The sequence below is a fragment of the Dermacentor andersoni genome, chromosome 1 (assembly GCF_023375885.2).
Source record: "Dermacentor andersoni chromosome 1, qqDerAnde1_hic_scaffold, whole genome shotgun sequence".
Taxonomy (NCBI): domain Eukaryota; kingdom Metazoa; phylum Arthropoda; class Arachnida; order Ixodida; family Ixodidae; genus Dermacentor; species Dermacentor andersoni.
The window spans coordinates 241,483,392-241,509,382 of record NC_092814.1 but is presented as its reverse complement, the minus strand read 5'-3'; the positions used below and the strand labels follow the sequence as shown (position 1 = coordinate 241,509,382).

The window sequence follows — 25,991 nt, the reverse complement described above, 5'->3', positions numbered from 1 at the left end:
GCCGCTCCCGCGGATACGAGCGCCATCGGGATGGTATTGCAGGGAACCAAGCGCACCGTTACCATGAATGGCGAATTCAGCAAATCACACCGCTGCACACTGTAGCACCCCAATGCACCGTTTCATCCATTCATCATCATTGCTCCAGAACGGCCCAGTGCACATCGATGCAATTTGCCAAATTCGTCATAAGACAGACCTCAAATGGCAGCTGAAAAAGGGTTTTGTGTTGAGATTTCGTGTAACAGAAATATGTTTTCTGATACATTCAAATTACACTCCGACACTATCATGCCTGTAGGTTGTGTGTAAGTCATACTTAAAGAATTTTCTAATGCATGTTACTTTGAGAAATTCAGTTAGTTCAGCAACGCCTATGTGCCACGCACGTAGCCTGCGAGGTTCGGGATCATTTTTCTCATATGGACAGCAGCACCGACACCAGGTGCTAACACCAGATTTTTTCAGCACAGTGCCCTTAACGCTCTCACGTTAAAATTCATATCGCAGCTAAAGGAAAGTGGCAGTAAAGCTTACCTTGAGAAACATGGAGTGAGTCGAAAGCTTTACGCGGCGCGATACTCCACCCAGAAACGATGGCCATGAACACACTGGAGCGTGTCATTTACATGTGCTACCCTTCTTTCATGCCGGCGCCACGATCGCCCGACCCTATTTTATTGCTCTCCTTTTCTGAGCATAGCGATGTTAGTACAGTGTTCTGTGAAACACCCTCTACTTCCAGGCTCATTCCGATGCGTGGTGATCGGCTTTCTGATGACTGAAACTAATAAGACAAAGATGAGACAATGTTGCTGGCGCAGATGTTCGCACGGTGAAGCGCGGTTTAAATTTTAGTGCATCAAAGATCAAATCCATTGGCTCAGACAACGGCGCACTAAGGGGAGCGTGGGCATTTCACGCATGCACAGATGCACAACCGCACTGCCGGCTCAGCCATCTAAAACATATAGCCTTTGAGATTTGTTTCTACTCTATGAGAGCCACCTCTGAAGCGTGGATTAGGGCATCATGTAAAGCCCAAACAAAACCAAGTTGCAGATTTTCAGTAGCCTAAATATAGCCACATAGCCAACTCGCCCAAGTCGACGCCAAACATTTTTTTCTGTAGCCCAATTTGGCTATATATAGCCAAACCTGGCAACACTGTCCTGAAGGCAGGCCTCAAATACGCGTGACCTTCTTCGCGGCATCCGAAATCCGCGCGATGCGGTCGCTCATTTGCTCATCTCGAAGGCCATATTATCGTCGCTTTTGGACTGGAGCGAGGCACATGCTGCCGTGCGCCCAGTTTGGTCGGGCTTCCGTTCTTTGGCATTTCACAGGTGCCCTCTTTTTACTGTGACCGGGTTCGAAGCATTCGTTGTAGCAGTACGGCGATTTAAAAAACGTTTGTTTTATCTGGAAGCAGTTTCCATAGGGAGGTTTGGAAAATTGTAAATGCACTGAAATGTGGTTGTTATAACTGATAGATCGTTATATCTGGGATCGTTATAAGTGAGTTCGACTTAGTAGCTCTGAAAGCTCAGTCTACCAAGGCACTCAACATTTCATTTTAAATATATCTAGACCATCAAATTGACTCATATTTCACAGAGTCATCATTTGATGTAAGAAAATGGTGAAGTGAAAAGCTGCTGTGTGAAAATATGGTCTCGTAGCCACTTTGAGGCACCACAGGGCCACATCATCATCTACCTATTGTAACAGTTATCTTGTACAGAGCTGTGCAATGATGGCTTGTGTACAGAAATTTATTGTATTTGAAGCAGCTTCTCAATTGCAAGGTATTGCTGAAACTTGCAGAATGTGACCACATTAATGTGACAGTTGGTGAATCGCTATACGCTCTGTGCACAGTGTTGTAGGTGTCCCTGCAAAGTACACTGGAAGCCGGTAGTGGCTGCATTCTTTCATGTTCTTCTGATTGTGTTTTAAAATTTCAGTGATCTGCTAAATATCCCTGGCATGTTTGCTTGATATGTTTGCTTGTCACTTACCAGCAGCATTAATCTAGCATATTGTGGGGTGGGGAAGGATGGAAGCAGTCTCCCATTGCATATGTATTCTCGTACTATTACCTACAAGACGCTTACTCCTTCCTTAGGAATCACGTGCAAGCTGAAAGCGGCACATCATATGGTTCCCCCCAAGAAAGTTTAAGCTTCCAAGCTACATTTGTGTGCTGTGAAGGTCGCCATGTGCTGTTATTTGTAGTCGTACTGTTGCTCAGGACCAATTTCTTTGCACTCTGTCTGCATGAGATATGATTTGCTTAAAATATGCAGGTCAGTCTTGAATATAGTGTTAACAATTATCACACATTTCCGATGTTACAAATTTTTTCTGTATTTCCTCTCTTCTAATACTGGCGTCATTTCCTTGCTCAAAGAAGGCAGTTACTTTATGCATTTTATGATCAAAGGGAGTTAGCAACAAAACAACGTGAAATAATAAGACTCATGAATCTGTAATTTAAGAATTTATGTAACTTTTTATTCAAGTGCAGGCATCCATGAGGGCTAAATATTCCTTCGTTGTATGTTTAAACTGAGGATAATGATCACTTATGTTTTTATAAACGTTTGTCATTTAAGGAGAGATGCGCCTCAGAGATCCACTTTCAATAATAATATACTAACTGGATGAAATTTATGCAGAAGATAGAGTTCGATCTCCAATTTTTTATCATCATTTTTAGTTTTTCAGTATTTTAGCTGATTATTGTTCTGTGACCCCAAAAGTGGGAAAAGTTTCACCTTTTGTGCAAAGTTTGGGCTTCATGCCAGGCTTAGCAGAGTGTTGCAAAATAACATATATTGCTCCTTATGGAGAACTAATTACTATAAATAACCCCCAAAATATTTTTCGTTTAGCTTTAATACTTACAGAACATGTTTTCATCCTCACCATTATTATTGAGAACATCGATGAGTGGTTTCGTAAAAAGCACATGACCAATATTTTTGGAAAATAAAATGAAACCTAGATACCTGCATTTTACACATTCTTGTGCATGTGCAGCACAAGCAAAGTTTCACTGAGATTGACTCACATTAAGGACAAAAATTTTGGTGCACAAGCAGCGAAAAGTCTAAGGTTGCAAAAAGCGAAAAATGAAGTTGATCATTACAAACATGCTTATTACAATTGGAGATGGTGAAATTGCATGAAATCAGGTCGGATTCAGACCTGTCTTTGCAGAAGCAGTGTAAAACTTTAAAATTCTCCTGCTGCATAGGTGGTGCCCTCGTAACTCTTGCAAACTTCCTTCTCCAGGCAGGCTTTCTTTGCTGCACTGTTATGATGAGATTCAGCTTCAGCTGTTTGTTTTCCAGACATTCTTCTCATTATTCTCTGGTCTGTCTGGTGGCTTAGAGCAGATCAACTCGTGAGTTGGAAGGATACCCAGCTCATGTAGAACCTCCTCAAAGCCTTTGTGGCCTTTGTTGAGCCACAATATGGCTATAAAAATGGCAATCTCCAGAACAGTGCATGAATTCAGTTGAGAACCTGTGAAAATTGGAGAATGAGTTGGTGCCTGCTCAGTTAGGGCTCGTGCTTGCTTGTTCTTTCACCAGGAAAGTTCACCCTCTAGGCAAAACTTGTGGTCGTGACCCTCATCAGTTAAGCATGAATGGAAGAATGAGGCCCCTACATCTAAAGTGGAACCCTGGTTATGCATCCCCCGATTTTTCCTACATCCTTGGTTTTACGACAGATTAGTGCAATCCCAGCGAACTCCCCCCTAGAGATGATGCATTAAAAACCTAGATTATAAAACTGCAATATTACACGCGTCCCACCTCATATGAAGAACTATGCTGCCAGCTTCTGGCATCTCCCTTGCGGCCTCTGCAGCCTCTGGCATTCCCGTGCCGTCCCCTCTTGGTGGACGAGATGGCATGGAGCCACATAAGCCATGAAAGCCAACATCGCCCATGGCCAGAAGATTCCAGAATCTTTGTTGAAGATAATTCTGACAAAGAAGCACCAGGCCTATAGTTCTGTGATCAATGTTGACTGCACTACTCTGAAAGAAAACGCTGACATTGCGCATTGCATCTGGTCATTGAAGATTTCCATGCATTGAACGGCTTCCTGGACCATCTTAAAAAAAAAAAAAAAAAAAGAAATGGACCAACATTGTCTACAGCCGCTCCCTTGGAGCGGCTGTAGTTCCTCTGTGGATGCTCATTGTGGACGAGTGGGTCCAACCACTGCCAGAGCTAATCATGGAGTACAAGCCGTCTGATGTGTTAAATGCCAATGAGTGTGCAATTTTCTATAACATGTAGCCAGAGCAAACGCTGATGTTTGAAGGGGACAGCTGTCCCGGTGGCAAACGAAGCAAGAAGCACGTGACAGCACTTTTCTGCACGAATGAGGACAGCTTGGAGAAGCTCCCCAAGCTTATCATTGTGAAGTTTGCAAAGCCACGCTTCTTCAAAAACCTGAAGACACTGCCAGGCCACTGCAACGTTAGCAAAATAGCTTGGATGAGGTCCTCAATCTCAACATTTCTGCAGCAGCTAGATGGCAAAATGTTAGCGAGCGCAAGAAAAATGCATCTTTTACTGGACAATGCATCGAGCCATCCACCAGACCAACTACACTTCGAAATGGCATAATGATGTTTTTGCTGTCAAACTGCATGGGCCAGGAGCAGCCGCTGGATGGTGAGGTCATTAAGTGCATGAAACTGCTCTACAAAGCATTTAGTGCCATGTTGACTGGCGGCCATGGAGCGCAATGATTCCAAGAAAAATGTTTTCTTACCGGATACTATGCATTACATCACCAGTTCCTGGACTGCAGGGCTGCCATTTTGCAGCAATGCCTCTTCCCCATGCTAATGCCTTTCGGCATTTTCCTTGTTTCAGGAGGGGCCAAAGCAATGCTCAGCCCATGGTGGAGTGCCGCTTTGACCACTCATGAATGCGGAAAGTGGGGAAATTCGGAAAAGGCATCGCTGCAAAATTGTAGCCCAGTTTTCCAGACCACCACCGTGAATTCATTCAAGCACTGTGGCTTCAGGAAAGACTGACTCCTGTGCTTGCGACACCACAGCCTTGATGGACTGCACCTTCACGGCCGATGGTAATCCAGACTTTGGAAGTTAAAATGTTCCTGTGACCTTCATGGTGTTCATAAATACCAACGACAACAGTGCTGTCCACAGCAAGCTGTCATTGGGTGATGCCACCGAGGAGGCACTGTCACCGAGGAGGCACTGTCACCGAGGAGGCACTGTCACCGAGGGGGCACTGTCACCGAGGAGGCATTGTCTCATGTCGGCACCACTGCCACCTCGAGCGAAAGTGCAACGGAGCATTGGCAGCATTCAGAGATACATCTGTGCAGGTGAAGCCGTAGGTGACCTCCTCCGGGATGTTGCTGAGCTCGAAAGAAAGCTGTTGCTACATGTTTTAAAGAAGGTCCAGAAAAAAATGACCGATTTTTTTTGTAAGTGTGTAGGTGAAAGAATGCTTTAGCATACTAGCGGTTGAGGATCGCAATGTGCAGTATGCTAAATACCTCCAATAAAGTGTCCCCGACACTTGCACTGCAGTATACTTTTCACATTTGCTTTATTGATGGTTTTCATTTCTGAGTCCCATAGAGTATTATTTTGTAGTTCAAATTGAAACTTCTCACAACTCTGTTGTGCAAGACCGTGTATTATAGACTTAATTTTTGTTGTTCAGATTATACAATCTTTTCGTGCACTTTTTACTTATAATTGGTGTTACGCTGTAGCACACCTCAATTAAAATCATTTTTGCAGTCTTCTGGATGTAGAAACGCCTTGATATTTTACACATTAAATTAGAATGCTGAAGTGTAATTCTGCAACCCAAATGTATAAAATTATTTTTAAGAGATAAGTGCCATTTTTCTACCTGCATCTTCCCCTTAAGAGAGCACTACAGGTGTTTCTAAAATGACTAATGAACCTTGCCAATTTCATTGCACAAGTTAGTTTCAGCTATGGGGCTTTGCTAGTGATGCCCTGTGCATCCTTTATTTTAATATTTTACCACCTGCACTTAGTATCACATTCCTCCTACTTTACATATATGCAGTGAATCACGGATCAAAAGAAATTAAAAGGCTGTAGGGTAGACATACGAGTTAGTTGGTGACTTGTGCCAAAGAAAAGCTTGATATAGCTTTCAGAATGACCAATCCTCGTAGACAGGGCTGTGTCCTGTGCCCTTAGGCTGTTGTCCTATCTATGTGCTGCTTCTTTTCCATGATAAATTCTTGTCGTTTTGGCACACGCCATTTCATAGTAGGATTAAACCTCGAACATTTGCGGTTGGCTGCAAATAGTTGCCTTCATATGTTCTAAACATGTATTTTTCTGCAATGCCCGTTACATGTGATCTGCTTCATTTAAAAGTTCTCCAATCTATGCACCGCTCTTCCAGTTATTTACTCATTTTGGTGCTACTTTTTAATTATCATGGTGTTTCATTTAATTTCTGCGACATGTGTCACTAACAAGGTTAACAGCTTGTTTGGTGGTGTTTAAACGGCTGACACCCCTTCACAAGAATGCCTCACATGCCTCTCTCATTCAGAAAGATTATTTAAAAGAGTTGAATGTTGGGCTAGTTGGGTATTTTGACATCAGGACCATCTTGGTATAGCGCGCAATGGCATGGCGCAACAGAAAGGAAGACGAACATGGGTCCAAACTAACAACTGATATTATTGAAGCCAGACCCACAGGTATATATATATATATATATATATATATATATATATATATATATATATATATATACAGCTGCACAGGCGAACCGTTACAAAGAAAAATTGGAATTCATCAAACTAATTAAACCAGGCACAAAAGGAATTTCATTCTGCATTGTCGTCGTGACAGTAGTGGAAACGCATTTCAAGAAATTGAAGCACCTTGCTTGCAGGAATGTCGCGGACACCCCTGGTGGGCACTCGGAGGCTGGAAGTGGTTCCTACATGCACAAGGTCACACATTGCCTGAAAAAAGTGGCTACTTGGTTTAACATGCCGATGGTTTTTTTCAGCCCCCAAGAAGCTTGCTCAGCTGAGCTGTCGCATCACGTGTGCAGACAGAAATGTGTGCTGTAATAAGAACCATGAAAAGTGTCCTGTAGAGTGTGCCAACAACGTCATGTACAAGATCCCTCTATCCTGTGGAAAAGTATACATTGGCCAGACGAGGTGATGCATCAATGACTGACTCGGGGAGCATGCAAGAAATCTAGCTAATAAAGAGAAGACGCATCTTGCTGACCACTGCAGTAGCTGTAACACTTGTGAACCACGCTTCTATAGTGTGAAAATACTAGGCAAGCGCAAGCAAAAAACCCCTTGTGAAATGTTAGAGGTATTTTTTATCAGAAAAGCAGGTAAGGAGTGTGTAAGCGAAACATCAATTGCACTGTACAATGCAGAAGTGAAATTCCTTTCGCACCTGGTTTAATCACTTCCTGTTTGACGAATTCCAACTTTCCTTGTAAGGGTGTGCCTGCACAGCTTGTGAATGTATATATACCTGTGGGTCTAGCTTCAATAAAATCAGTTGTTAGTTTGCACCTGTCTTCCTTTCTGCTGTGCCGTCCCGTTGCACGCTATATCAAGATAGTCCACGTTCAGAAAGATGTTAAAAAAAAACAGTGGTCACTCGGCCAGAGGGCCAAATCTTCATTTCCTTCAATAGATTCACTAAACTTTTTAAAAACTGATAATTTGCAAAGTACTGCACATATTCTGTTGCACCACAGGTTATTAGCATAAAGAATCCAGCTTTTCATCTCAACTTTAAATCAACTTGTGGCCGAAGTATATAATAAACCAGATTTCATAGTCAAGACTCTTGTGCCGCCTGCGGCAGTGTAGCAGTGTTGGCCGTGGCTTTTGAAAGAGCTCATTTTTTGCTTGTGTGGTTTGTATTGCTCTATACCACTTAAATATGAGGTGCAGTTCCACATTTGCAAACGACAGTCGAGTTACTGTCGCTGCAGCATAGAAACATCTTGCTGTGCTCTCCATGGACAAAAACTCTTTATCATGAAAACTAGCTGTTTCCGCAGTTTGCTTCCAAAAGTGCCCACTAGGTTGCCTACAGTGGTGCCTCCTACACGTGGTGCACGAGGTGTACATTAACGGGTTTTATGTCGGCCTATTCAATCTTGACTTTTTTTAGGAATTGCTTTATGATAGAAAGAATTGACCATGTACCTACATCAATAATTTATGGTTGTTGTATCATTTACTCGAGATGGAACTTGTGCCTCTGAGCTGCAGACACATGGGTTTATAGGACAAATTAAAATTGACACAATTAGACAAAATGTTGTTTGTCAGATGTACTTAAATTAAGGGATTCATCGATAATTAATTTTCCGACAAGGCCCAGACAGAAAAACAAACTGGGTGTAGCATTGTGTCAGCTTTATTCTGGCCATCTGTCCTGCCGGGGTGCCGTTTGCTGTAATGATAGTATAACTACTGGTTCAACTTTACACATTGCTGCATTATACCCTTGTGTGCCTGCATGGTGGGTTACAAAGGAACTGTAGTTGTAAAAAAATTGTGTAGGCCCACTGGTCATTGGAAAGTGAGAAGAAATAAAAAAATTTGAAAGAATGGAGGACTAGAAACAAAAGCCAGAGAAAAGAAAATGTGGGAAAAGGAAGTATTGAAGAGATACACTAAATGTATAGGTGAAACATTTAGGATTCTGTCCCAGAAGCTGCATAAGTGACGTTTGGTCCTGTGTACATGACTAATATATTTTCGCTGTTCGAACAGCCTTAAGGCAGTGAAGTACAATGTGTTGGAGCTCTTGTATTAGAATTTTTCTTTATGTATAGTACGTGAGATGTGTGTGGGTTTATCTAGGCTGTATCAGCCAATGTGGCGGGCTTGCGGCAGCTAACTGAAAATTTACAAACCTTCGAACAAGTGCATTTTGATGATTTATGCAAATCTGAAGCTTGTAGTTCCTTCAGATGCACTGCAATATAGTTTTCAAAAATTCGAAAGCTCGTGCTTACAAATACTGTGGCTGAATGAATTTTGACAATTTTCACAGACTATAACTGAAATGTATGCATGAAAAGTACATTTTTCATGCCCACAGACAATAAGTATCATTCACCTGTGTCACCACTGGCTGTTGTCAGTGGAGAACGAGTGAATTCTGGTGAATTACATGAATGATTATTGTTCTGAGCTTTTCAATATGCCAACCATTATGGCTAAACTAAACCCTAATAAACCGATAGTTTATCTCGCATTATCTATTTTGCTTTATTTTCAGGCACCTTAGACACCTTGTAGAATTGCTGTTTGCCATTTCCAACTGAAAAAAATTTTTTTCACTCTGAATCTCCTTCATGTAACCTGATAAGACCAAATGACAAGGTTGCTGATTTAAAAAAAAAAACAAAAACATGGTTTCTTTTTTACGAAAGTGTACACAATTGTGTAGAAATCGTTCCAATGGTCATGAAATCGGCATAGGGAATTTAGTCGTGAAATTTGAAGACAATTTTTGGTGAGGCACAGTCGCACCTGGAACTTATCGCAAAATATTCTCGACCGACCCTCCCTTGCATTCTTTATAATTCCATCTAGATTAATCTATTTCCTCCCCGAGCTTCAGGCCAGTGCTCAACAGTATCATACTGGGCATCTGCGTTGGGCCACTAAACGCATCATTTCCTGGAAAAGTTCAGGTGGCAGGTCTTCAATTTCATGTTATGGTTTTCCATGCTTCCTTGCACTTTGTATAGATGTAATGAGTACCTCTGCAACCTCTAGTAGGAAGTGCATAAAGTCTAGAAGCTTTGTCCTCCGTCCTTTTGGATAACCCTTGATGTACATAAAGGCTTTTATTTCTTCAGATGTGCTGATGTTTCGGAATGTCTGGACGCTCTAAGTTTGCTCTGCGCTGTACTCAAAAACAGATTTCGGCCCACACTTTTCAAAGTAGTTGTATGGAATGCCCAATTATTTTGCTCTCAGTGAGGCTGCAGTACTGTGTCTTAGGCGGAGTAATGCAGTGTTTCCTTCTCGGTTGGAATTTCCTTTGAACATTGTCTGATGAAGGTATTTTTTGCAGTAATGAATCCGACAGGTTGTTTTCATCTTTGCGGGCAGAACATTGGGAACCAAGTCTTTCCTGGCCAACCTCATCTTTGTTGCTTTCACCAAAATCTTATAAGCTACCAGAAGCAATGTCATCTAGCAATGTCCTTTCTGCTAAATGTGTTGTCACATTGTGAGCTTTTTCTCCCCCCCCCCCCTTTTTGGTCAAGCATGTTGCACAGAGTACACACATAAGGCACTTATCACAAGTGGACCATCGGGGGTTCACTTCACGTCCATCATCATGCTTTGTACACATTTGTGAATATGCACTAATTCCACTGCTGTCATAGTGCTGAGCAAGGCAATAAATATATGTTGCAGTATGTAGTCTGGAGAAGTTCACACATTTGACGTATTTATAAACTTTGCATGGCATTCAAGAAAATCTGAAAAAAAATGTATTTGCTTACCTGCTGACGCTGCCACAGGCATGAACAAGCTGTTTGTTTTGGTGCATTGTTAATGCTTAAATAGCATGGTGCCTCAAACATGCAAATTGCCATAGCAGATGCACAAAATTTAGGTAAATTTAACAAATACGCCTAGTTTTGAGTGTAATGAAAGGAAACTATATGCTGTATCCCACGTATCCTGAACTGCTTTCTTAAACAGTCGCAGTTTTGCCTGAAAGGCGAAGCATCGTTTGTGATAGCAAATTAGTAGACAGTTATACGATGTAAGGATAGTAGTTTTACTGGCCGTATAAATTTGGACACATTTGCTTACTAATTGAATTAACAAGCATCATGTCAGCGTGCACAAGCAAGCATGAACACATCGCACTCAATGTTCGCGGACACTCGCTGTCAAAATTCTGGTGTGAGCAAGTGTGGCAGCAGGAGCGAGGGAAGTGACTGTGCTGTCTATCGCTTCAACGCAAACAGCGGTGAGAAAACAGCATGCACAAAGGCATGAGCCGTCTGCAGGTTGCTTTCAAAATGAGTCGTGCGCGACCGCGCGCCGTCGCACAAAGTACGCAGTTGCTGTCGTAGTAGAAGCCCCCCCTCCCCCTCCTCCCTCCCTCCCGTGCTGTCTCCCCACTCTCCTGTTTCACACGCAAGATTGAGCCACAATCGTCAGTTCCCCTTGCGCCTGGTCGCGAAATGCGCCATTGCTGCCGGAGCCCAAAGCCGCCCCCTCCCTCCCTCCCTCCCTCCCTCCCTCCCATCCCCCACGGCCTCTCACACGATGGAAGACTGCGTGTTTGCTTACCGCCTGCCTACCTCGTGCGTTCCAGATAGCACCGCGATCGTGGGCTCCCCTTGCATGCTTTCACTTGCACATACAGCATGCAGCGCGTGGCGACAGTGTTATCACCCTTGGACTTTATACAGGCCATCACGGCAACGGCAAAATTTCGCCAATGTTAAAAGGGGACTTGATAGCTGGGTATGACTACAGCACATAATTTTTGGAACTGTGACAAATATTCAGAGAAAAATGAACCGTATCATTGGTAATGAACTATCTGCTTATGTTTAACTGCCATTTTTGACTATTGTTATCCTAAGCATATATTTAATGCATGTGTTCAGGAATTTAAATCTAGTAGTTTGATCAGCTCTTGAGGCAATGTGGGTAAAGTGTGCTCCTCTATGTGCCCGTAAGTTTGGTTCCCAACTACACTTGGTGCAGTTTTTTTTAAGGGGCTAAAGAGATCAAACTTTATTTTATACTTTAGAGTATATCACGTAGTAGTCATACCAGTGGCACAGTTTGAAAGGGTGCACATGTGCAAATAACGCCACTTTCTCTTGGGCCTTCTATTGTCGGTGGCTTCGAGTGCACATGATGCATGGTGCATTGGCAACTATATGTAAAAAAAAAACGACCTTGTGAATCATTGGCTGGAAGTTGTAGAGCTCATTAGTATTAGTTGCATTATCTAAACCATCGGAGATGATGCACGAGGAACTTGCAGAACTTCTTTGCAACCACCTGATGCCTAACACATATGATGTTGATGAATGTGCTAAATTTCACGGGCATAGTCAACTAGGCGAATCATTCAAGTGTCGCACAGTGCTCTGTAACAGGATTGCAAAGCCCTCTTGAGTTATTCAAATGTGGCTGTATTTTTGTATATTTCGTTCAGGGACAAGTGTGTCCGTGGTTTATATTGTGCTGAAATGCAAGGGTATTTGTTTGTAGAAGTTGAGATGCTAGCATTTAAACAGAGTTAGGAAGCCTTGGCTATGGGTAAAGAAAAATCTCCAAGAAGTGCATGCGAAAAAATAGAGCAGTGATTGTAGGCAAAAAGGCAAGGAGGAAGCATTCGTATGAGAGTTACTGCTGCAGTGCTGCTGCTGCTTTGACTGCTGAGCATGGAAGTCATGGGTTCAATACCCAGTAACGGGGACCACATTTCTATGGCGGCGAAATGCTTTTCACAAAGTCTGTTTTATGGTTCTTATAAGCCTACTCATAGGAGCAAAGGTGTTCTTATGAGACAGTTGGGCCTTGCAGCACATAAGTGGCACTGGCATGGACTAAGCCGTTGGCAAGGTGGCACACAGGTTTCTGGCAGCAAGTGGATATAATGCATTGTGACAGTCGCAGAAGCTGCACAAGTCGGGCCTATCAAAAGGAGAGCTCCTACTTTCTTTTTAAAGTTCCTTTTGCTTCATTTACTAGTACTTCATCCTTCTCATTTAGAATAATTCCCGATGGGGATGCACTGAGTTAATTTTTTATAAGGAATTTTTTGTTGAAAACAGCGGTACTGTAGCAGACAGAGATGAATCGTGTGCATCGCTAAGAACTTCTTGAGAAGATGTCCACTGTGAAAGCCCGCTGCTGTCACAGTAAATGAGTTCAGATCTGCAAGAAACGCGGAAGTCTATTTCTCTATCCCTCTCTCTCCCTGTACTATTCAGAAAATTTTGGTTCTGTTGCTGCTCAGCACTAGACACTTCCCAACACTGTTGTTGCAGCTGTTCCTTTTTGAGAGGCCCCCCAGAATAAGCAGTGTGCAATCAGTCAGCAATGTTGTAAAGCTCAAAGCATCACTGGTTCCCCAAGACGGGATAGCATTCACTTTTTGCTTTTGACTATATATGCAAAAGTGTGCTCATAGACAAGAAAAACTTAACATGCATCTTAAGCCTAGCTTTATTTAGTATGTGTGGCTACACTTATTGTCGCTCCTAGGCCTAATGGGTGCCTTAGTCGATGAACCATGAGTTTAGTAACTTGATGCTGTTTGTGACAGTTAACTATTGGCATCCTATTTGCCACTTTTACCTTAAATCTAATGATGGTTACACACCTGAAAGTTAACTAACGTTCATTGCGGTGAATCTACTCCAGCTACTTGGATTTGGTGACTTCGTTTCTGAGAAAAGCTTACAATATTTTATTTTCAACACTGTTGTAACCTGAATTTTGTGACCACTGGTGTTAGAGCTTGACTGATTCAAATGCATGCTGTGCTGATAATTAATGTACCTTTGACTTGGAGTAAGAAATATACAAGCTGTTCTTAGGTGGATTGTCTAGCTTTGGTATACATGATCACGTGGATGCATGAGTGGCACAGTTATTTGCACAATGTTTTGTTTGCTTGCTGACTTGCTTGCTTGCGAGCTGGCGTGCACCTTCTGCTTGTTGAACTCAGACAGGGGCCTGATCATTAGTGCTGATAGTCTTAGCCCTGAAAGTGGTGCAGTAGCTATGGCGATGTGCTGCTGAGCATGAGGTTGCAGGTTTGCAGCAGTGGTGGCAGTAGGTTTCTGTTAGGTCTTGTGTGGTATGCTCTGGTGCCCATAAACATTTGTGACTAGATGAGGAAGCTAGTGCAACTGCCACACACACACACACACACAAAGTGAAAATTCAGGAAGTGCGTGGAAAAAAAAAACCACACAGACCATTTTGGAAACTGGAGTTGTGCTGCTGTGGAGAATGGCAGTGACAAGGCTCATGCTCTAGCCCTTTTACCTTTCACATTCCTTAATGCAATCTGCATTTTCTAGTGAAAGAAGGAGGAACTGCTTTTTCTGTGCACCCACTTTGCTCTGGCTGCTGAATACACCTGCTCGTGTTTGACCCTTGCATATTGCCACTACAATTTCCTTACTCATTGCTGAACTCCTTTTTTTCCCCCCTTATTCATGTAATGCTCTTGCTGGATCACGTGTGTAGCTGCACACCTATTGTGTACGTATCAATACTTTTCTAAGATGTGCCAGTATAGTTTTGCAGGTGTGACATTGCGGAGAATGTAGTATAGTATGTTTAATGGTAAACTGCACTTGGAGAAAGTGCTTTGACACTTTTAAATATCACTTGCAATTTAGGCAAACAACCACTTTTACAGCAGATTGCACCAGCCAACTTGTGCCAAGCTCAAAAAAAAAAATAAAAAATAAAAAAGAAAGATGTGCCTATGTACGACAATAATACTAGCACTTGTATGTTCTAAGCAGTTGTGTTCAGAACATGCCAGTAATTAAGAAATTCCGCCTTATGAGCTAAAGCTAAGATATAAAAAGAATATTATGAGTATGTGTGTCCCAAGTAGCACCATGCATATAGTATATAGCTTTTGAAAGTTCTGCACTCACTTGTTTACAGCATACTACCTGTAGATGAGAGCCCAGAGAACTTTCTCACCTGCATGATAGCTTGCCTCTGCACCTTGGTAGCGCTGCTTTCTAACATGCTACAGGTAAATGGATCCTAAATCTACATTGGCCCAGAGGTCCTGTGGAAGTCATTTGACGCATTGTGCAACATTGAATAGCCATTTGCTGCTGTGAATGTAACAGTTGCTCTTGAAATTGTTGTCCACTGTGGACCCTTGGACCATGCAAGAAGTGGGGTTCATGTCATGACTGCAAACAACATACAGCTACTTACATCTGTGTAGATGTAAAGTGGTGTGCTTTCTTGAACCAGCTAGCTGTGCCATCTTATATATGTTTAAACCATAGCGTAAGCAGGGTGCATGCGTAATTGGCTCATGTGAAGCTCTGTAGTTTTGTTTGTAGTGTGCTTATAGAACTGTCAAACACGTTCTGGCTGTGGTCAGTAAAATGTGCTAGTTTGATGTATAGAAGGTATTATAGCCTACATGATCATTTCTTTTCCTCACCCAATTTAAGTGTTGCACTTTGTTTTTCAGTTCTGATATAAAGAATGCCCTTGAAGAGCATTTCAAGTCAAGCTCCATCGTAAGTAGCTTTTTCAGGAGTCATAAATGCTTGAATATTTCTCTCATGCGCATATTTGTTGTGTAATATGAGCACCATACTAAAAGTAATGAACCGCTATTTTTTCTGCAAGACTGAAAGTGCAAAAGAATAGGTGTTTTGGGGTACAGGGTACCATCGATTCTGCCATCACAGACAACCGATTGGAATCAACAGGCTACATGATCTGGCCATCAGTATGCTAAACAAAATGGCAACACACGGCATCTCATTTCATCTGTGTGCAGTCAGTGTTCATTAGCGGCTTCAGGTGGCGTATGGTGACATGTGAATGAGCTTGAGTAGCGTGCGAAGATTGATCGGGTATCTTTATGAGGACCATAGTAAAATTGAAGATCATTCCCGGAGTGATCGTGCTCAGACGCTGCGACTGTAGCCACCAAGGCAACTGTTGATGCACTCATCAAAGAAGGCAGGCAAATAACAAATAATAAAATGGCAAGAATGTTTGTAATAGGGCAGTGCTGTCCAGGAAATCATTAAAAGCTTAGGTCACCAAAAAATAAATGTTGCTCTAGACATTAAAATGCTGCAGAAACTCCATCTATGCACAACATGTATAAATGCATGAACGTGACCTAGCTGCATGACAATGCACACCCTTACATTTCTTGAGAGAATTCACAGAATAGAAGGGAAGTGCTTCCGCACTCACCTCAAATGCCTTTAAATGCAAGGCCATGATACGAGACACCAGAGACGATCCTTGCATTGGTGCATCACCATCTTTACAAGGCTTGAATGGAGCTCTAAAGGGTACATTCAAGCCGCTCAATTGGTGGGAGAAATGAATATATGCAAAAATGTACAAAAGCTTGAAAAATAAAGTGACGAATTTTCACTTTTAGTAATGTAGTGTAATCATTTGTGAAAAGTCTGTCATTACTTTCAGTATGGCCCTCTTTTTAAGCCAGGTCCCATTAAGGCAGCATGATTTTTTTTTTTCTTTGCTTGTGCAATGTGTCAATGAGGATGAGACCTGGATCTTGTTAGCCCAGGGACTCATTACTGGAAGGTAGTTTCCTGTAATTTGTGCATGCTATCAAGATGTTATGTTCTTGTGCATTGCACTGCTGATGATGCATATTTGAAAAAGTAATGGCAAGTTGATTGTACAGTGACCTGCATTTTTATTCTAAGAACTTCAGTAATAGATCTTGTGCTTACCACTGCCTTGTTTGCCCTGAAATTCTGCCATAGGATCACATTTTATGATACAAATTGTTCAATATACCTATTGACATTGTTGCATATCTGGTTTCTTTAGCACTTGTGAGCTTCCACATGGACTGGACTAGATTTTGCAACTGTTGGCAATTAAATAAGACAGCATGGATAACTGGTGAACCAGTGTAGCAGCTTCATGTGCTGTGCTGCTTTGTGTTGTTTTGTGTTTCAGTAGTGCATAATAGTTTTGTGATCTCACTCAAAGCAATAAGACAAAATGAAATTTTCACATCAACAGTGAACACTTGAAGTCACCCTGCTGCACTTCTTATCCATGCTATTTTCTTTAGTTGCCGACAGGTACCAAAACGAGTTCATATATATGAAGCAGCTCACTTATGCTTACATAATGGTGCTTTTTTAATTTTTGACGTATGAACCAGACAAGCAATGATGCCAAGGGTTACACTGAATGATCCAAACCAAGGAATGTGATCTTGTAGCAAACATTTAGTGCAAACAAAGCAGCTGTAGGCACAGGATCTTTTTACTTGTTGACGTTTTTAGAATAAAAGCTCAGGTCACAGTGTTTACTGAAACAAATATGACAGGCATTTTAAACCCCATGAATGGAAGATGCATCTCTAGTGAATGTGTTGAATGTTGACGATACGAAGTGGTACGGGTTTAATTAGAATGTCATTGCGCAGGAGGGTGTCTTCTATCCACTCTGTTGAGGATCATTGTGTTTTCATAAGGTGGTTGTTGTTGAGAGGAGTCAGGGTTATTAAACATAGCTGTAAAGCTTGAGAGTGATGAAGACCTCAAAGAAGTAATTCTCCAAGAGAAAATGGAAGTTGATGCACCATTGTGTGAAGTGCTATGAATAGAAGGGAGATTATGTGAAAGGTGAAGTGTACTTTGTGCCTCTACTTGAAAAAAACATGTTTCAATACTTTTAATTTGCAGTTGATTTTTGTAGCAGCCTCATAATGTGATGCCTGATAAAAAATGACTCATTTTGTATTTTCACCCTGCGGTACACTGAATGCATTTGTGCATCTTAACCCTGTATGACTTGTCAAGCCATGTGAACAAACCCTTAAATATACACACACGATCATCTGGGGTGTAGTGAATATTCTGAATTCAATACCTCAGCAAGTCATGCTGTTTGTAGGCCTACAGCATACATTTAATGATCAGACATGAGCAGTCCTCATCTTAGCTTTTATATTCGTATTGTTGAAGTAGATTACCACCTGTGAGGCCCAAAGTTACCTTGCTGTGCTTGCCACTAGTAGACCACACTTGTCAACTCATTGTCAGTCATTCAATTTAGCTACTTCATGGATCTTACTTGCTAGTTTACATTAATTTCATTATCATTTAATTAAAGATAGCCTTTTGGGTTCGAAAGCATCTTTTTTAAGTGAAGCTTTTCTTTGCGAACCTTAGGACTGCGTCAGGGGGGCCCTTTATTTCCCTGCTGTTTATGATGTAAATTGTAAGGATGGAATGGGTGCTAGAAGGAATCAATATTGGGTTTAATCTCTCCTACAAACAAGCAGGCATAATAGTAGAGCAGCAGCTTCCAGATTTGTTTTATGAGGATGACATTGTGTTGCTTGCTAACAAGCAAAATGATAAGCAACGTCTGGCTAATATCTGTGGACAGGAAGGTGAGAATTTAGGATTGCAATTTAGTGTTAAAAAAATCAAGTTTATGGTATTCAATAAAAACGGTGAACAGACAGCGTGAATACAGGGCCTGGAGATACTTCAGGTAAAAGAATACAAATACCTTAGTGTATAGATAAAAGAAGGCACTAGATACACAGGAAAAAACAATAATAGCAAAAGGGGAGAGAAATGCGGCCATAATGAAACGCAAGGCGCCATGGGGATACAATAGGTACGTGGTGCTCGGGGTATGTGGAAAGGTGTAATGGTACCAGGACTTGCATTTGGAAATGCGGTTTTTTGCTTGAAGTCAGCGCTGCAATCAGGACTCGATGGCAACCAATGTTCAGTGGGATGCCTTGCATTTTGTGCTCACGGGAGGACTACAAATTAAGCTGTGAAGGGTGATATGGACTAAACAAGTTTTCAAGTGAGGGAAGTTCAGAGTAAAATTGATTTTGAAGAACGACTGAGGAATATGAAAGAAATTAAATGGGTTGGGAAAGTGTTCAGGTACCAATTTGTACAGCAAAAACATTGACTCACAGTGGAGGGAAAGAACTAGGAAGCTTACCAGCAAGTATGCAACTGGTATTATAAGCAACATGGCAACGAAAAACGTCAAGTGCAAGGTTACTGAAGCTGAGACAATGTCATGGGTGGTGGCAATGGAAAAGAAACTTGTGATGAGTAACTACATAATAGGAAAAAAACAATTATGTTAACTGAAAGGGAAGCTCTTTACTTTTTAAAGCAATATCACGATGCCTTAGAATGCTTAGTTATAAAGCAAGGTGCACCAAAGAAGAAGCATGTGCATGCTGCGGTAAAGCTAGGGAAACAATGGAACATGTTTTATTAGAATGTGAAAATGTCTACCCAGCTGTCGGTTTAGTCTCCTCTGGCCTCCTTGAAGCCCTTGTGTTCAGCAATAGCAGGGGAAAGGAAACATGTCTGCAATAGAGATTAGTAAGAGGCAATTGTAGGCTTGGTGTCAGACCACAAACAGAGGCATACAGAAACAGTTCCCATTCGTGGTTAAGAAAGTTTGATGCTGGAAATTCTTTTTGTGTGTGTTTTTTTTTTAAACATAGGTAGGTCATTAGGCAAGATAAGAACCAGAGCTTGGTGGTGCAGCCAGCCATGCTGTTTCAAAGGGGACGCACATAGCATCCATCCATCCATCCATCCGTAGCAGTGGCAGTGCCAGCCATATGGGGGAAAGAAAAAAAAAGAAAGGAACCAGAAAGCTCGTTTTCGTGCATCTATGGCTGCACGGTAGTGAGGAAATAAACGCTTCCTGCAGATAGAATGGATTCAAATTGCACTACGTTGGTATGCGCACGCTGCCTCTGAAACTACGATGTGTTCAAGGCATCCGTCGTACTCACTAGTAGTCAGCAACTCTGCTTGCTATAATTTGTATACACCTTCACTTGTGTGCGTGCGTGCTTGCTTGCATGTGTGTGCTCATGTTTCGGCTCTAATCACTCACACAAAGCTTCGCTGTATGTAGATTCGAACTCGTTGGATCTGTGGCAATTTTTGTCAACTTAGTTCATTTCCCTAATGTCCTGAGTGAATATAAATGATACATACCATAAACGTAATGTATCTTTTACCCATAATATTGTGCATAATAATTTTTTGAAATATAAGTACTGACAAAATGTTGAACTTACTTTTTTTTTCTGGGAAGTATTGAGGAATTAGATATTATTCATAAAACCAAAAATAAAGGAACATTTCTGTGGTAGTGTTGTACAGTGTAATTATGCCTATGTATTACAATCTGTTTGCAGTGCCATGCAGCTTTTAGTAACAAGATTGAGGATGTGTCCAAGAGTCTGAGCAACATCACACAGGCTTTGCGACTGCACAGTTCAAAGCCACACCTGCCTAACAGGTCTCAGTCAAGCTGGGAACTACTTTCGTGAGCTAGCAGGTAGTTCCATTGGTGCCAGTTCAGCAGTCTGTGGTGTATGTGTTTCCAGGGATATATTTTCATGAGTTCATCTCCTTTTGTTCATATCTTTTACTCTTTTAGATTTATATTTTGTTTCATGGGTGTTTTCATGTTGCATTCATGAATATGTTGTTTTAAAATGTGTGGACACTTGGCTTGACTTATGGACTCTTGCAGTTAGGTTTCAGCCAAAGAAATTCTTTATTTCAGTATGAGTAGTGATGAAGTTAAAAAAAGAAAAAGGGCACTGATGCCAATCTACATCACCTTTTATTCGAACCCAATTGCAGGGTTTCTGTTGCAGGAATTATGATTTAACATAGCCCTTTGGGCATTAGCCTATTGTAGTGCTCTGCCCTGAGGCACCAAATGTGCATGCAAACTGTGCCAGTTGCGCATGTGCACTTGGTACTTCAGGAGAGTGGTAGTGCGTTGCCCTTTTGCTATGTTAAAGGGTCATGTGATGGTTGCGTAGCATTTTTCACTACAAAAGAGCCAGGTGTTTCACATTACGCTACTTGACCAACACTGGCTCCATGTCTTATTCAGCAATACAGTACCACAACCTTAGCTCTTCTTTTGCAGTTCTGTCATGTCATAGCATGGAATTTTCATTTATTGCCTTTACTGCTCTGTCTTGCAAAAAGGGCCAAGGTGTTTTTGAGATTCAGTATGGCTGTTTGTTTTTGTTGGTTTTATTTCTGTGAAGCCATTTGTTGGGAGCTACTAACTTCTGGCTACAGAGTGCAGATCATTGTTGGTATTCTCGCCACATGTTGCTGTTAACCAGTAACTTCCCAGCAGCAGCTTCTCATCTTCAGAATGCATTTCATCTGCTTCAGGAGGCATTTTTTTAAATTCCAGGGCAGCTTTCCTGCTACAGCTTTTTTTTCTGCAAATTTATGGTTGTGAAGTTGAGGCCAAGATAAAATACATAAATACTAGAGACACATTATCTGTATGATGCTATAAGCAGCTACATGTAAACTTGGTTACTGAAATAGTAATAGCAGCATGTGGTGGACTTATTTTTGAATGTACACTATGTATATCTTGTATACAGATTTAGGCGCAAACAAGCATGTTTACTTTCTGTGGCTACGAAGCTTTTCGCTCTATTTAAGTGGTCTAGTTCTTGATGAACATACTTTACATATCCATCGGCATGCAACAAGTTGCTGTTACTGTAAAGGGGCTATCTTGTTTTTTTCTTTCTTGCATGCCCCATTGCTGGCAAGGTTATGGTTGCTTGTTTTGTCCATACCAGTGCACTATGTTCTACTCTTCACATCTAAAAAAGCATGAGGTGATGTTGCATTTAATTTGGCAAAGGCTGTGGCATGTGTAGCAAAAAAAAAAAAAAAAGATATATTCTGTGTTGGTTACTTAGTCCCACGCTTAATATCTTACGAGATATCTTGAGATGCAATTAGAAACAGCTTATTCATGTGAAGTCGACTAGTGCTTTTTTTTTTTTGTACAGGGAAAAGGATAAAAAGAGGGAACATGACTCTTCACTTCGTGAAAGTAGCTGCAGTGTATGCATGTGCAACTGAATGTAGCAGCCCTGCTGCAGCATTTGACATCACTGTTTGCAAAAACTGCTCTAATATAGCTGCTCTTGGTATGATATATATATAAAATGTGCAATATATATATATATATATATATATATATATATATATATATATATATATATATATATATATATACTGCACATTTTTCCCAGGTTTACTGTTCCAGTACATGGTGATGCATCACTGGTTTATGTTTATATTTCACACATTCTAAGTTGATTGTTGTGTTCCTGCATACTCATAGACTTGAAACTCTGTACAATATTTCTGTCTAGTACGCACAGAAAGCTTATCCAAGTGTGTGGATTTGTAAAGTCAGGTGTATTATTTTATTGAACATTCTTTTTGGGGGTGAGGCAGGTAGGTGGGCTTGGAAAGGGAAACACGTAAATTAAGTTCAACTGAATGTACCTATTCATTTTTTTTTTATCATTGCGCACAATACAAGGCTTTCATGTTAGTGGCATGAATATGCAGAGTGATTAGGGTTTGTATTATTTTGCCTTATATAGCACAATCAAACCTTTCTTTCTGAACACCTTTGCGAAGGTCAGCAAGGGAAAACTACAGATTTATTAGTCAGCCTGTCATTCAAGCCATTGAGGAGAGATGGCAAAGTGAGCAATGAGAAATTACATAGTATTTTGCTAAACGAGAAGAAAGGGGGTTAACCAAGGGGCTTGATTTTTTTAGTCATATCATAAGAAGCCAACAAACACTGACACCGAGGACAGCAGATGGGAAATTACTTGTGCTTAATAAAGGAAATAAAGAAACAATAAATTAATGGAAATGAAAGTAGATGAAAAAAACAACTTGCCATAGGTGGGGACCGATCCCACGTCTTTGCATTACGCACTAGCATAATAGTAGTAATACATATAGTAGTAACACATAAAGTAACAGATACTTACACATACTAGTAGTAACACATAAATACCCCAAAAAGTGGATGGGAAGACTGTGCCACGGTAGTTCAATTGGTAGAGTATCACACACGTAATGCGAAGATGTGAGATCGTTCCCCACCTGCGGCATGTTGTTTTTTAGTCCACTTTCAATTGCATTAGTTTATAATTTCTTTATTTCATTTATTATCACAAGTAATTTCCACTATGTTGTCCTTGGTGTCAGTTTTTGTTGGCTTCTTATGATATGAATAGTATTTTGCTGAAACTTTAGTGTTCGCCTCTGATAGCTTTCAGTGTAGTTACCACTTTCAATGCATTCCCTTCACATACTACATAATTAAAGGCTGGCCTGTCTACAATAGGATCCTACTGTATCAGAGGCATGCTTTCAGCAAGAAACTTGAGCCATGAAATCTGTAAATTCAAGGTTCCTGAGTTATTTTGTACAAACAGCTTTCTATATTCTCATTCCCTTGATGTACTACATAATGAAGGGCTGTCTTTATGCAATAGGATCCTAATACATCAGAGGCATACTTTCTGCGAAAAACTTAAGCCATGAAGTCTGCAAATTCAAGGTTCCTGTGTTAGTTTGTATAAACAGCTTCCTGTATTTTATTAATCCGATGGTTCACAACGAATTGACTTGCAAGCTTTTGCTGACAATTGCAGTATGTTCTGGACTTTGACTTCTTGTTATGGGAAAATAATTTAATTTACGGAAACTGCTGCAGTGGTTGAAAGAAGGGAAAGGATAATTCTGTGTACTGATTGTAAATGACGTTGTTAGAGCGATCAAAAATATTTATGTGCTGTGGAAAACGGTTCTCAGTAGTTTATAAGCTAGCGAGAATAACTGCTCATGCTGTGGCTTTGGTAGAAGTAGGAGCAGCATTTAGCAAGCAGCATTGTTTTGCCATATTGGAACTTGACAGTGGTGGTGGTCAGGTACTGCACATTGCATGCTTGAAGAATTCCAAGAGCTGAACCTTGAGCTTTTAATGCATTGCTCAAGAGATACAGAGCTGAAAGAAATCAAGCTCAATGTTTCAATGGTTTTCTGTACCCAGATAACAACAAAGTAGCCAAATTGTTTCAGTATTCTTATTTTGCATTCTTTGGTGAACTTGAGTCAGAAGTGTCATGCTGCAGGGATGCCAAGGTGCAAGTAGTATGCAGGGTGTTGCCACAGCAAGTGGAGGTGCATGTTTTGACAAAAAGTGTGACAACCGCAACCACGCTGGTGCCGTCAGCCGAAGTTAACTACACTTTGATGGGCTGACTTTTGCGTTGCGAGCTTTGTTGAGTCATTGCACTTGCAGAAATGGGGAGCGCCAGACCGGTTCGCGAGTGCCATGCGCAGGTGTCTTCAGCTCTCCAGTTGTGGTGCGAAACTCAACGCCCTCCCGCAACTTCGAAGCAGCTTGGAACGCGTTAACGGCTCGCATTGGCTTCCGCTTGGGCTGCGATATGCACCAGCTGCCCGAACGGTCGCGGCGTGGGACTGACACTGCTTGTCGCCGCGTGTAGTCCCCAGCGCTGCGCGGTCGCGCCGTTTCTAGCCACCTTAGCGCAGTGTGCGTTAGCGCGGGCCAAACTTACGCGAGCCGCCGTGTGCACATCTCTGCTGTGTCTTGGAGTAACAACTGAGGTGCCCCTGCGCCCAAGGCGGCCTTCGTTTTAATGGCTGCAATGTGGAAATTGATATATAAGGAAAAGAGCGTGTGGATCTCGCTCTGTCGACATTGGTGGGCCGTAAGTACCAGCGTGGTCGTGGGGGCGTATGTCGCACTCGCCTTTTTTCTTTTTTTAATGTAACTTTGACACTCCCTCCGCTGAAGCGCCATGTATGTAGCATTTGTTCATTTTTGGGTGTGCGGATTTTTGCACCTTCATGATGACACACACGCTTTGGTGGTCAGCTTTGTTCTCGATTCTTTTACTTTTTGTCGGTGTAAATAAAGAGAAGCATTTCCTTGAAACGTGCCATGTATCATTGTATGTTCGAATTAATGCGCCTGCGTATTATTCGAGGCTGACTTCCCGTGGCTCTAACCTGAGACTGATTGTGACCTTGTCTGAGATAAAAAAAGTTATGCAGATCCCATGCACTGTGGGAATCGATGTAAGTGAAGCTTTCTGTGCTGAATGGTGAGGCTCAAAGCTTTGACGTCAAATGCTTGTAGGAACACAAAAGGGCTCAGAGAACTAGAAAGGAACTCGTTGGTTGTACATAGCAGAATTGGATTCCAGCAGAACGTTAATAGTCCAGCGTGTGTCGTATCTTCCTGTCCGTGTCGGAACGTTTTGCGGGAAACCAATTCTGCTTTCTGTGCTGTTTGCTTTGATTGACGATAATTAGCGGTGATGTTGACGGTGAATATTTTTTCTTCAACGTTTTGTCCAACACGAGAGTGGTGAGTTGATGTTAAACGTTACCTAGCGTTACCACTGCTGTTTGTCTGCGTAGTACACAAAACACAGAGGGAGAGATGTTTGCTTGAGGCTTTGTGCGCCATATTTCATGACCTCTGAGAGGGTTGAGCATTGCCATTGCGTCACATGGCACATCGCTTCGAAGCAGAAGCATTAAACTTGGATTATGGGGCTCTACGTGCCGAAACCACAATCGGATTATGAGGCAGGCCGTAAGGGCGCACTCCGGATTAATTTTGGCACCGTGGTGTTCTTTAACGTGTCCCTAAATCAAAGTGCGCGAACGTTTTTTTATTTCGCCTCCGTCGAAATGCGGCTGTCTCGGTGAAACCCACGACCTCGAGCGATGCCATAGCCGCAAAGCTATCGCAGCGGGCACAGAAGTGTTGATTTGACGTGCGACCGCTTCCGCTGTGTCGCCTAGACCCTGCGGTGCGCTTTAATTAATGCGGCTCTGCTTCTGCACGCCCTGCGTGAGTTGTCCGCTAGACATATTTGCATGGTTTTATTTTTCAGAAATAGCAGAAACGCACCGTACCGTACCTTGAACTTCAGTTTATCCAGCGTTTCCTTGCCTTTTCACGTTACGTCTTCCCTATCCCCCCCCCCCCCCCTCTTGTATTTGTATGGGAACTGTGTGGTTAGATATGCAAGGGGCGAAATAAATTTGGTCACCCGTGATTCTTAATCTCTGCTCATTCGAGCATTTTTCAAAATACGAAATGCAGGAAGTGACATTTTGTGTCTGTCGCATTGCGCTTTCTGTAAAAAGCGCGAGCCAGCGCCCCTAGATCACGGGGAGAAAAAATTCGCTGACTATTACGATACCCCATAATGAGAAATTTGAGCGTAGCACTACACGTGTTTT

The 25,991-nt window shown here is 41.8% G+C and overlaps 1 protein-coding gene across 12 annotated transcripts in view; it reads left to right on the top strand.

Moving 5' to 3' along the window:
- LOC126548094 (uncharacterized) overlaps positions 1 to 21,891 on the top strand; it is an 82,549-nt gene extending 60,658 nt beyond the window's left edge. For 3 of the 12 annotated variants that reach the window (XM_055063555.2, XM_055063559.2, XM_055063558.2), the window contains one exon: positions 14,314 to 15,289. In XM_055063555.2, coding sequence (XP_054919530.1) covers positions 14,314 to 14,379 — 66 coding nt within the window. In that variant the 3' untranslated portion in view covers positions 14,380 to 15,289. The other 9 variants (XM_055063552.2, XM_050196193.3, XM_055063556.2 and 6 more) reach the window with 5 other exon arrangements.
- Positions 21,892 to 25,991: the final 4,100 nt, after the last annotated feature.